Source organism: Myodes glareolus, chromosome 7, assembly GCF_982192425.1.
Source record: "Myodes glareolus chromosome 7, mMyoGla1.1, whole genome shotgun sequence".
NCBI lineage: Eukaryota > Metazoa > Chordata > Mammalia > Rodentia > Cricetidae > Myodes > Myodes glareolus.
In genome coordinates, this window is record NC_142032.1 from 90,395,260 (window position 1) to 90,408,297 (window position 13,038).

Below are 13,038 nucleotides of genomic sequence, written 5' to 3' on the forward strand. Positions count from 1 at the left end.
TAACACAGCCTGGGTGTGCAGAACAGTGATGGTGCTGTGATTAAATAAGGGACGCAGGGGGCTGTAGTGATGGGGATGTGTGGCACTCGTACAAGATAAGCTAGAAGTTGGGGTAATGATTGCAGCTGAGGAAGGGGCTGAGACTAAACAGACAAGCTTGTAATTTTAGACACCCACACATGTACCACATTCACACACGCCCATACATGTACCACGCTCATACTGCCCACACATGTGCCATGCTCACACACATCCACACATGTACCACGCGCCTACACGTGTACCACGCTCACATGTGCCCACATGTGTACCATACTCACAGGCACCCACGTGTGTACCACACTCACACTGCCCACACGTGTACAGTTCTCACACTGCCCACATGTGTACAGTGCTCACACGCGCCCATCCGTGTATCATGCTCACACATACACGTGTACCATGCTCACACGTGCCCACACATGTACCATGCTCACACGCGCCCACACGAGTCAGAGGAATACTTTTCAGGAGTGGGTTCTTGCCCTCCTCACCATGGTGGAGTCTCACTTCTACACTGTGCACTTAGGGTAGCTGTCTCCTGAGCTTCTGGGGCAGTTCTCCTGCTGTCGGAGCGCTGGGCTTACAGATGTGCAGTACTGCATCTGGCTTTTTATTTGGTTCCAGAGATTGAACTCTGGGGGTTCTTCAGACTTGCTTGCTGAGACACTTCCTGGTCCAAGAGCCTGTGTTTTAAGGAAGCCTAGGCCTGGAATGGTAAGAAGCTGTGAGTGGCGAGGGAGGAGCCATCAATAGCCAGACTTGGTTAGCTTTGTTCGAGCTCTCAGACTATGGAAGCCAGGTAGGAATTGCAGTGTGATTGACAGCTAAGGGAATGGAGGAAGCGAGTAAAGGCTGTTGGGGGAATTTCTTTGGTAAAGCTGGGTCGAGGGCAGATTTGTTAGTGAATAAGCTATAAGGCCAGGCAGTGGTGGTGCACGCCTTTAATCCCAGCAGTCAGGAGGCAGAGGCAGGCAGATCTCTTGAGTTTGAGGCCAGCCTGGTCCACAGAGCTAGTTCCAGGACAGTCTGGGCTACACAGAGAAACTGTCTCGAAAACCAAACTGAGTGGTAAGAGCCAGTCAGTGCAAAGTACTTATCTGAGGAAGGTAGGGATGCAAAGCGGGAAATAGTTGTTGAGATCTGGATACTTAATGTCTGAGTTAGAAATCTACGGTTTGGCCATATAGGCTGGAGCAGACCCATAATTCAAGCCTTCAGGAGACTGGGGCAGGAGAATAGTTCAAGGGCATAGTGGTTTACATAGAAGATCCTGGAAAGAGGGTGGGGTGGAATGGGAAAAGGAGTAGGGGACAGGTAATGACCTCTGTGGCTGAGAATCGCTGTTCAGTACTCCCCCGGGCTGCTTAAATCCATTTAAAACATCTTGGTCCCCGTGTTGTGGACTGACACACTGTGCAGTGAAGTAACCATCCTTTTGGATATCTCCGCAAGGTCAAGTTACTGTAAAGGTTTCTCAGCACGTGGTTTCTGTTTCTGCATCTCCTTTGTGAATGTGATTAAAGTGCAGATCCTGCTTCAAGCAGCACTGGCCGCAGTGGTGCACGTGCACCAGCCGCGGAGATGCAGGGCACTGGCTGCAGTGGTGCACAGACACCAGCCGCGGAGATGCAGGGCACTGGCTGCAGTGGTGCAGGGCACTGGCCGCACTGGTTCACGTGCACCAGCCGCAGAGATGCAGGGCACTGGCCGCAGTGGTGCACGTGCACCAGCCGCAGAGATGCAGGGCACTGGCCGCAGTGGTGCACGTGCGACTGGAGATGGTGTTTCCAAGCGACCCCTCTGACGTCCTGGCTAGGCTGATTAGTCCAGGTTAGATTCACTCAGCATGCTGTGTAGGTCAGAGGACAACACACTTATGTGAGTTGGTTCTCTTCTACCATATGCGTCCTGGGGACTGTAGTCAGGTTGTCAGGGTTGGTGGTGTGTGCCCTTACCCACTGAGCCATCTCACCCGCCCCTGCTCTTCTTTTAATTGTTAAAAATTACTTAAATTACTTGAGGTAAAGGAAAATTGTCTAAGCATGTAATGGCTTAAAATGTGAGCCTGTTACTAATCAGCATGCTAGAGAGAGGGGTATTTTGAGCACCGTGAGATGGTAATGAATGCCATCTTATGTGAAGACACCGTGAATGTTAAGGGAAAATGGCCTGAAACGGCAATGCAGTCTGATGACAGCCGTTAGAAATTATGCATGTAACTTTTATATGTCGTGACATTTTCAGCTGCAGATGACCAAATCTCAGCTCTCGTCAGATTCAGCACAAAGGTGGGCACTTAGTGGCAGGTGGAGCAGAGATGGTTATTGTGGGACCCGTTCTCTCGCAAGGTGAGAATGAAGACCTCTTTGGTGTGAGGAAGAGTCGGTGAGGCCTGAGACCAGAACAGCGGAAATGACTGGGCCCAGCTGTCACAGCTGTGCAGAGGTGCGCTGTGGCTTGAACCCAGACCCCCTGGGCTTCACCTTAATGGTCTTTGCCGTTCCACCCTTGGATACGTACACTGCCTCTGAGCCCCTGGGAGTTTGGAAACAGGTGCCTCCTCTAAATGTGACATTTTAATATAGATCTTTTGCTTTCAGTTTCATAGGATTCAAATTGAAGAATTAGAATTAGCCCTATGCTAATTAACATGTAGCTGCTATTTATAATTTGTTACTGAATTCCAGTCATTTTCAAAGGGGATTTATTTTCCTTCTGTCTACTTTGGGCAGTATGAAGGAGCCAGAAGAATGGGAGTATTGAAAGCAGTTCCAAATAGCAACATGGAGGAAATGGCTGTCTTTCCTGGTTCTGAGTCTTAAGAAGATATTAAATGTTTATGGTTTGGTCTTGCTTCTGAGTTTTAACAAGAAATTAAATGTTTATGGTCTTGCTTGGGTAGTAGGATGCATTTCTTTAGGGTGTAAATTTTGGACTTCTTTGCAGTTTAAGTCAATGTCACAGAATTTCTAAAGCTAGGCTTTAAAAACTCTGGGTCAGAAATGTCTGCTGAGGTTATGCGACTGAGTTCTCGGGATCCGACAAGCCATTCATTCATTCATTCATTCATTCATTCATTCATTCATTCTTGAGGTAGGCTTTGCTGGCTTGGAATGGCCTCTCTAGCGTAGGGAATACAGCTTCTACTATGTGTGATTCAAGATTTTGTTTTTACTTTTTACTGTCTGAAACGTGGAGGCTTAGTGAACACTGGGCACAGAGATACTGTGTCAGGGGGAAAGTAACAGCCATGCAGTTACTGCGGATAGGTTGTGATGGGGCTCCAGAGTGCCGGAGGCCTGCAGTGTGCGCTTCCCTGTTGCCTGCAGCCCTCGAGGATGCTGAAAAGCATGCACATGAGCTCCAGCGCAAATGGGAGCACAGCACGCATTCTTTGTGAGCTTTTCACTTGGGAGTCCAAAGGAGCCCAGGTTTTAGTCTCATTCGCTCTAGCAGATTTCCGTCAGATAAAGCACACTGGGCAAGTCTGGTGGTTGTGGGAGGCAGAGGTAGGCAGATCTCTGTGAGTTTGAGGCCAGGCTGGTCTACAAAGCGAGTTCCAGAATAGCCAGTGCTACATAGAGAAACTCTGTCACGAAAACCAAAACCAAAAATACCACATTGGCCTGGTGACAGGAGGTTGACCCAATGTCTGATTGGGAAGCAGAGCTCTGAACCTCTTACAATGTGGGTTCTCTTTTATTAGCCCAAGTGGGAGTCCAAACAGATTGCGTTTGTAGTTAAAAATGTCTTATTTCCAAAGTGATTGATTAGCTGGACAAAATGACAACCACCTAACACAAGACTTCAGTAAGCAGGAGATCTGACATCACAGATTCCCATTGCAAACACAGCGTGTTTCTCAGTCTCTTCTTGGCTATCAGCCAGTTTTCTGGTTTTTAAAAAGTCTTCCAAATCAGGATGAAAATTATCCCCAACTGGGATCAGAGAAGAACAGGATATGCTAGCGAAGCCTGCCACCCTCTGAGGGAACATCAGTTATCATGGATTGAGAGTGCTTGAAGGATGTTACAGAAGTAGGCAGGGCAAATTCTCCATCAGCACTTTTTTTGGGGTGGGTGTTGGGGGTCCCCAAGTAGAATTTTAAGCTTCTCATTTCATTATATTCTATTCCTTTGATGGAGAAAGCAGTTCATTAAAATATCTAAAAATAATGTTGGAGATAATCCAAACTTCAGATGGCAAGGAGTATGGTGCCAGTGGCCCACCTAAGGGGACAGGCGCCCCTTCTCTTCCTGAAAATGAACGGGGTAACAAACTGAAAAGACCCCAACCTCCCACCCCTTAATGGCCTAAAAACAAAGACAGACCCAGCGAGGGTTATTTTTTATTTATTTATTTATTTTATTGAACAGGCGCTCTTGTGTTAAGGAAAATACATATTTGGGAGTAGTACATAAATGTGACTGGAAATAATCCTGATGTGTTTAATGCAGATTCTTAAAGTAGTTTATCCAGAGTACTGTGTGCGTCTTGCCCACAGTATGTATTTGGATGAAGCGGTCATAAACACAGACTTGCAAAAGAATGTGAAGATAGTTTCAACAGATGTATGAGCCGAACCTGCCAATGAGCTCACAACAGAGACAAGCATCCCTGTATTCTGCTTGTGGGTTGTTAGACATGGGTTCAATGCGCTGCTGATGGCTTGGAAGTCGGTGGAAACCCCTGACCTTCCTTTGGACTGTCCACGGGGAACAGGACCCTGGTCCAGAAGTGAGGCACAGGTATGACTGAATAAACCTTCTCTAGGGTTGTATCTTAATCATGGGAATAGGTTGTCTCTCTCCTCTCTAACTATAAACTATCAGGAACTTAATAAGTAGGAAGACAAAATTTTTGTTGAGGAATTGGCAAACTTAGCAGGTAGTTCTCAGAGCTAAGATGCTTTATTCTAAGGACGTTTTGGAAACCTAAAGGGTCTGGATCTATAAGAAGATTTTAAGTCACTTTGGGGACTAGTATCCAGTTTACTGTCTCCATTGGTCCAAAGAGGAATCTGCTGAGAAAAGGGTCATGCCCTGGCACCCTAGGACAACTGAGGCACCAGCAATTGAAACTCAAGGAAAATGTAGTTTATGCCTCATTTCCTTTATCACCGCCTACAGTTAAATAAAGCAGCCACCGTCACCTGCTGCTCTTGTGGTGTCACCAACCAGGGTCAGGTTTGTAGAATAAAAGCCAACCCCACCTTCCCGCTTTTCCTCGAGGGCCTGGAGAACTCGTGCGTGTGCATGAGGAGGAGGCTTTACCAAGATACCTGGAGTTGCACTAAATGAAAAGAAGAGAAATGGCTTCTGCAGGGGTCGCAGGCCAAAGGCGAGAAAAGGGAAATCTGTCCTCTGCATCTCATGGGTGTCTCCTGCGTGCTGCTTGCTTCTCCTTGCGGATGTGGCCAGGGGGACGCTCCAAAGGGACACATTGCAGTTTAGTACAAGGTGAACCAATGCTACTCACTTCAGTGTAGGAAGAGGGCTGCCTGAGGACAGGGGTGCCCCACTTGGCCTGCACCCACCAAGACGTATTCAGACAGGATGTCCCTTGGCATCCGTAAGACTACTGGGCAAACCGCACCGTAAAAATGAAAACTAGTGGACACAATTCAACTCATCGTACACGAGCAAACAAACCACCCAACCTTATTGGTGACTGGAATCTGAGATGCAGCCCTGGGGGAACTGTATCCCGGCTAACAAGGGTGCACATTGCACGCTCTGATCTCCTTCTTGTCTTTGCAGCTGGTAAACTGGGAGCTTTTGAACCTCTTCTTCACAGTCATGTACCGCTCCTGAATCCCTCCTCCGCACAGTTTGGTGCATTCTGACCAGGCTGTCCACGGGCGCATCCGACAGCCTGGAAGAGAATACATGGTTAGGCCGGCAGCATGCGAGCAGTGACTTCCAGCAGGACTGTCCATGAGTTGTCTGCCGCTCTCTGCTTCTCCATGGAATGAGTGGTTGAATTAATTAATGCCTACTGATTGTATTAGCGATTGCTAGCTCATATATGGTGGGTGGCAAAAGCTATGACCATTAATGTCCTGATCACTTCCTGTCGAAGGTCAGAGTGTTTCCCTGCCCCTTGAACCTAGGCTTGGCTTGCTTTGGCTAATGGGGTATGAACAAAAAACTGTGCCTGAAAACAACTTAGGTGTGACCTCATTTGAGGGACCCTGTGGCAAGAGGCCCCAGAAAAGCAGGTGAGACTGGGGTTGCTCTTCCAGCCCCTCTTGATTGTGGCTGTGCAAATAAGAATGAGTCTAACACAGCCAAACCTCAGAAGAGTGGAACCAAGCCGGCTGGCCTCTGTGCTGCAGGATCATGGCTAAAGGTTTGTTTAAAGTACCGAATTGTCAATGGTGACCAGCCCGGAGCACTGAACTACTTCGTGAGCCTCCCTGCCTGAGGTCTCAGCCTACCCATTACTAAGTCAAATGAACAATTCTTTTCTCCTTCCTATGAACCATGATGATGCCTTCCTCAAAGGAATCCCTCCGACCCCCGGCGATGCGGTCCTTGTTTGCATACATCAGTAGCACTCGGGAGGCAGGAGTTCTCTTGTCTGCACACATCAGTAGCCCATCACACATCTCATCTTTGAAGACAGCATGCTCATGACTATGTATGAGGTACCTGTTTCCCATACCACAGCCAAGTGTCCTGGAGAAACTGCTGAGTATATAGCTGCCTTTAACTGGGACTGATGACTGCCTGCCTGCCACAGACATCTTGGTATGGAGTACTCCCTAAAGAAAGGACCTGTCAACGTAGTTCATCTCTACACTGGAGAATGAGCTACCTTTTTTTCTTTTCTTTTCTTTTCTTTTCTTTTCTTTTCTTTCTTAATTTTCCTTTTTCCCTCCCTCCCTCCCTCCCTCCCTCCCTCCCTCCTTCCCTCCCTCCCTCCCTCCCTCCCTCCTTCCCTCCCTCCCTCCCTCCCTCCCTCCCGGTTTCTTGACACAGTTTCTTTGTGTAGCCTTCAATGTGCAGGGATTTGCTCAAGTGCAGGGATTAAAGGCATGCGCTCTTCTTGCTCATCAAAGGTGAGGTGGACTGTATTAAGGAAGAGCCATTGGACAGTCACTTTTACATGGCTGCTGTGTTTGCCTCCAGGGAATTCAAAGAATGGTTAATGGTCGGTGCCCAGGACTTAACCATGGATTGCCTCAAATCATCATTCTGTTGGCCTGTCAATCATTTGGCTTTCTTGGTTTGGACCAGCTCATTCAGCAGTGCCGTTCCATGTTGGGGCTATTACTATTCTTTGATTATCTTCTGTGTGTTGTGTGTGTTTTGCCTATTTATACACCATATAAACACAAATGCCCGTAGAGGCCAGAAGAGGGCATCAGATCCTCCGGTACTGGAGTTACAGAATGTTGTGAGCCACCATTTGGGTACTGGGAACTGGACTTGGGTCCTCTGAAAGAGTACTCATCTCTCTAGCCCAGAGGTGATGGTGATTTTAAAGGATGGGTTTATGCTTCTAATTTATTTTTGTCTGCATGGATGCTTATCATATGGCAAGCTCCTAAAAACTCCGGAAGAGTCAGTCTAACTTTCTCTGTCCTGCATTTCCTCAAACTCTAGTTCGTTCTGTGCCTGTTCTCTGGCTTCCTTTGCACTTGGTTCATTGTTCTGCTGGAGTGTTTACCTGGCTCTACATCAGCTGGAAGAAATAAATCCAAATGCTAAGCTTTGTGGTTAACATTAAACTGAGAAGCCACTGGCCAGGATAGACTTGCCCTACACTTAAAGGGATGGTTTGATCTGTTGAGCCATAAAGATTTTCCTAAACAATCAGCTCTCTCATGCATCTGTGCCATTATTTTCCCTTTTTGCAGAAGTAAATGGGGTTGGTTAGTCATAGCTAATTGTGAGCAAGGTGCTTTACAAATGCGAAGAAAGAACAGTGTACAATTTCTAAAGGCTCTTTGCTTGAAAATCTATTTTGGCAGTTTTATACACACACACACACACACACACACACTCACTCACTCACTCACTCACCCAGTCTCTTCTGTATAAATTATGCTTTTTTGCTATTTGGGAATCGGTCTGAATAGTCCAAAGCGCCTCTCTCTCTCTGAGCCCAGCGCAGCCCCACCCGCCCTGGCCTTCAAGGAACCCTACCTGGGAACTGCTCTCCCTCTGACTCCTCCCTCAGCTGTTCACTGCGCCTGCTCTCTCGGGCCTCCCTCCAGCGCAGCTTCTGGACTGACGGGTTGCGAAGGCATTTCCGGGCGCGGCACTTCTTGCGTTGCACAGTCTCTGGGCAGGGTACACCCCCAAACTGAGGTTCCATTTGGATTGTCCGGGTTCGGATCATATGGCCTTTCCCGCATGACTTGTTACATTCAGACCACTGGGACCACTCGCTGAGTTCACAGTCAATGGCTAGCAAGATAGAGACAGGCTTGAGACTGAGTAGTTGAGTATGTCCCCTTTGACCACCTCAGTTACATCGCCAATCAGAAGAAACTGGGATCTAGCAGCAATGGCATTATCTGGAGCAGTAGGGGCAATGCTGCCGGCAGATCATGACCCCATACTCTTCTCATTTTGGTTCCTCCGTGATTTAAGAGGATGGGGGACATTGAAGGTGTTTTTGTAACCTCACGCCTTGTCCTGTGACTTCCTGGAATAATCATGTCAGCTTCTAGTGGCACCGACCAGCCCCCCACAGTTTCCAGAAACCTAGATTTCCTCAGGGGAGCCATAGTGGTCTTCAGCGAATGACCACCCACTACATAGCCTTTGGAGAGAACAAGGTTGCAGGTGACTTCCCAACCCATGCTTAGGGCGTTCTCAAACCCACACAGCTTTTCTTATTCTGCACCTCAGCTGCATCCTGCATATGGTGGTCTGTGCATAACACAGGAGCCTGAGATGTGAAGTTCTACAAAGGATCAAGTGCAAACGGTGATTTAGGGTTTATCATAACAAAGGATCTAGCATTCTTACTAAGCAAGCACCTCGCAGTGTGAGGGGAAGTGGCATTTTGGTCCGATTTTTCAAGATGTGTCCAAGGAGGCAAATGATTCTACACTCTTCGACTAAGTGTTTTCCGGCCCCTTTCCCTGAAGGAGCTTGTCTGGGGATAATTGTAATTTTGTTAAACTAGGCTATGAGGATTAAATGAGCGCTTTGCTCCCAGCAGTACCCTGTGGATGTTCATTTCCTGATCCCCTTGAGTAGACCCTGTGGATATAAACACTTGTTTGAATTGGTGGCTGCTAGATGAAGGCTCTAGAGCCCAGTCATTGAGGTAGCTGTGTACTAAGTATGGGTAGTAGGAGTCCAAGGCTGCTGAGGCGCATGGGGGCCTGCGCCTGCTCACACTTAGTGCCCGGAGCTGGCTTTGGTCCTCACAGTAGCGTGGGAAGTGTTTTGTTGTTGTATGGACTGGAAAACAGGAATAATAATCAGAGATATTGACTACACGGATTTCAGAGGCAGATGTGAGCAGATGTTTTTGAGAACCTGACTCTTCCCTTCTTACCAGCCTTGTAGCGTAGGTACAATAGTAAGTATTGTAGACTTAATGGCCAGCCTCCAGTCACAGGTAAATAAAATGATCCCATGGTACTGGGATGGAATTGAAAGGTTCACAAAGTTCCTGGTCAGACAAGCTCCTAAGCGGGGCGAGGGAGGACAAGGACTGGGCGTGCTACAGCATTAGTACCCATCTCCTGTTTAGTCTTCACAGCCATTCTGTGTGTTTGTGTGTTTTGCAGACAACAATGAAATTGAAGAGTTTCTGCCAACACAGATCCAAACTCCACTCTCTCTCCCAGACAAATTAGTCTCACTATAGGATCTTAACAGTCTACATCCTTTTGTGTGTATGCACATGCATGTCTTAAGAACAAACATGATTTCTGGTGTTTTCTCCATTGTTCTCCACTGTATTTACTGAGAGAGGGTCCCTTTTTGAACCTAAGGTCACTGATTTGGCTGGTCTAGCTAGCCAGTATGCCTGCTGGCCTTTTACGTGGGTTCTGGGGATCCAAAGCCTGGTCCCCACGTTAGTACCCAAAGTGATTTATCCACTTAGCTATCTTAGCACGTAGCTAGCTGGGGGCTCACTGGACCAAGATTCTGGAGGAGGTGAGGGGTGGACTCCGGGACCTGAGACTTACGACATTCTGGCAGCATGCATTTCTCCACCTGCTCCAGTTCCTCGTTACAGTCACCCAGCTCTGCCAGAGACTTGAGCATCCGCTGGCGGGTCCGCATGCCCTTCCCGCAGGTGACGCTGCAGTCGCTCCACTCGGACCAGGGGGACAGCAAGCACGGGATGGTGTCTAGGTCAAGAGCCGAGTTTGGCGCTGAGAACAGTCACCTTTTGTTGTCTTTGATCTTGGCCCTATAAAACCCCTGCCTGCACTGGCCACTGGGATAGAATGGAATTGGACCCTAGGTTCAGAGTGGACAGCCTGGAGCAGGAAGTAGCTCTCAGGCCGGAAGTGGCCCAGCTGGTGGTCATGACCTTACACCAGGTGAGGGTCAGTGAAGCAGGATGCAAGTTCTCAACAGAGACATCACTGATTTAATGGAGTCACCAAATTTAATTAATAATCTATAGATTTAATAGGACGTCACTAAGAACACTCCTCATGGTGCCCTGACAGGAATTGACTCAGTGCTGCAGTTTTGCTTTGTCTGAACTGAGATCCCTAGAATGTGTGTGTGTGTGTGTGTGTGTGTGTGTGTGTGTGTGTGTGCTTGTGTGCACATGCTCATGCATTTGCACCTAGAGTGGGCATAGTTGTGCCTTATGACACCTAACAAGGCCATCATAAAACAGAAATTTTCTGTCCATAGTCGTGCATATTTTAAATCTCAGCACGTGGGAGGCAGAGGCAGTGCAATTTCTATGACTTCAAGGCAAGCCTGGTCTGCCTAGCCAATTCCAGATCAGTCAGGGCTTCACAATGAGACCCTGTCTCAACCCCACAAACAAGCAAACAAACAAACAAACAAAAAACCAGGAATGACTTGGCAGAGTTCAAAGCATGCCCTATCTAAATTCGCTATCCCTTTCCATTGCCCCAAGGGAAATGCTTCTAGAGAACGCACCTGCAGGTGAACTCTACCCAGAAGTCACCAGTGTGTGTAAAACACCTGCAAGGAGCCTGTCTGGATCTAATTGGTGGGATACCCGCACACCTCGGTTCCTCTTGCTCCTGACAGTGCCCTACAAGACCAGACCCTGCTCTCTCTTGGTCCTCATTCATCCACCTAGTCGGGGAACACTTGAATGTCTCTTGTCCGTTTGAGGTTCGCTGCCCAAAGCCCTCCCCATACCCACTCACGGCACTCAGGCATCATGCATTTCTCCGCCTGCGACGTCTCCGCCTTGCACATGGAGCCGTCCGCGGGGCTCATCTTGACCATACGGTGCCGCTTCTTCATGCCCATCCCACAGGTGGCGCTGCAGTCATCCCATTCACCCCACTCAGTCACCAGGCAGCTGCTAGGAGCTGGGGGAGTTCACACAGTTGGAGTTGTGCGGTTTGTGCCGGGGTCCGCCTGCCTGCTTGCCCCACCCACCTAAGGGCTCCCCGCCCCTACCCCTCCCACTCACAGCATTCCTCGTTGACTGTGCACTTCTCTGTCTCTTCAGTGGGCAGTGTGCACACCGAGCCGTCCTCTGGGAACTGCTTCACGTACCTTTCCCGGGACCTCATGCCCATGCCACATGAGATGCTGCAGGGCGACCAGGTGATCCACTCGGACATGGTACAAGTGGAGCCATCTGCAACACACTGAGCATGCTCAGGAGGGGCAGAAAAGAACCTGGGGTTGGTATGGGAGAGCTCTGGGTCTGGGAGGAGAGGCGGTTAAGGAGTGGAGCAAGTGCCCCAGGTCCAAGAAAAAGGTCCAGGTACAGCGATTAAGCACTGTCGTACCTCCTGGGGCCGCCTGCCTGATATAATAGTGGCAGCTTTCCTGTGGAGAAATCTTGGGTTATTCTTAGAGACTTCAGCACCACTCTTGGCATTAGCTGCCTAGCTCTTGTACCCCAAAAGGAGCCTCGGGGCTGACGGTGAATTTCTTCTCCCTGTCTCCTTGTAGGCTTGTCTATAGCAGGGTTTGTTCTTCTCCGTGGTGCCCTGTTTGAGGCCCAGATGGCTAACAATGACCCCTGTGGGAGGAAAGCCCCGAGAGGCAGGCCAGGCTACTGCCAGGGAAAGCTGGTAAGTGGCCTGCAAGAGAGTGTACTGTTTTAGCTAGCCCCTGCTTGGAATTGCTTGTCTTTGTGCCAGGTACCATTTCAGCCTGAATGGCCCTGCCACAAAATAAGTATAGCCTGTCTAGCCCTCCTCAGAATAAGAATAGGAAACAGCATAGGCCTGTACAGGCAGGAAGAGTCTTGCAGAAGCAGGTAGCTGCCCTTTGCCCTTGGCCCCGCAATCATCATCTTGCAATCTTCAAAGCTATGTGTAGTGACATAGGTTTTGCAGACTTGCAGAGAGCAAGCCTGACCTTTGAGCTCCCAGTGGAGAAAGTAAGCAAAGAGCCTGAAGGCCCCTATGTGAAGCAAGCATCCTGCGGAAGGCTCAGGCTAGGCCTGGAGAAGGGACCCTCTTCCTTTGGAGCAGTGACTCCTCACCTCCTGTGGCCCCCTCACCTCCAGTGACCCCTCACTCCCTCTGCTATTTCCTATGCACCAATTCTTTTCAGACTAGCCAACTGAGTACGATTGTGAGATTGGACCTTAGCCAACGAGGAAAAGACATAGCCATCGCCTGACTTAGCATAAAAACTACATGCACCTCCTGTCTGCGTGTTCCCTCTTCCTGAGCACACCCTTTGAGCAAGAGTAAAGCTTGCCGTTGTCCAGACCCTTCAGTCAGAATGGTGGTCTCTTTCTTTTGTGACCCCAAACTTATTTGTAACAGTACCTTGTGGTGGTTGGGAGTATTGGGGAGACTTTAGGAAGTGGGGTCTAGCTAGAGAAAGTAGAACT

General features: G+C 48.8%; 1 protein-coding gene across 1 annotated transcript in view; it reads right to left on the reverse strand.

The window, feature by feature from the left end:
- Positions 1-4,383: 4,383 nt before the first annotated feature.
- The window catches only part of Spon1 (spondin 1), a 300,422-nt gene continuing 291,767 nt past the window's right edge, over positions 4,384-13,038 (reverse strand). The window contains exons 12-16 of the mRNA XM_048460302.3: positions 11,653-11,823; positions 11,381-11,548; positions 10,205-10,369; positions 8,196-8,459; positions 4,384-5,916 (exon numbers count right to left, since the gene is read on the reverse strand). Of these exons, the coding sequence (XP_048316259.3) occupies positions 5,753-5,916; positions 8,196-8,459; positions 10,205-10,369; positions 11,381-11,548; positions 11,653-11,823 (932 nt within the window). The 3' untranslated portion in view covers positions 4,384-5,752. The remainder of the gene's footprint in view (positions 5,917-8,195; positions 8,460-10,204; positions 10,370-11,380; positions 11,549-11,652; positions 11,824-13,038) is intronic.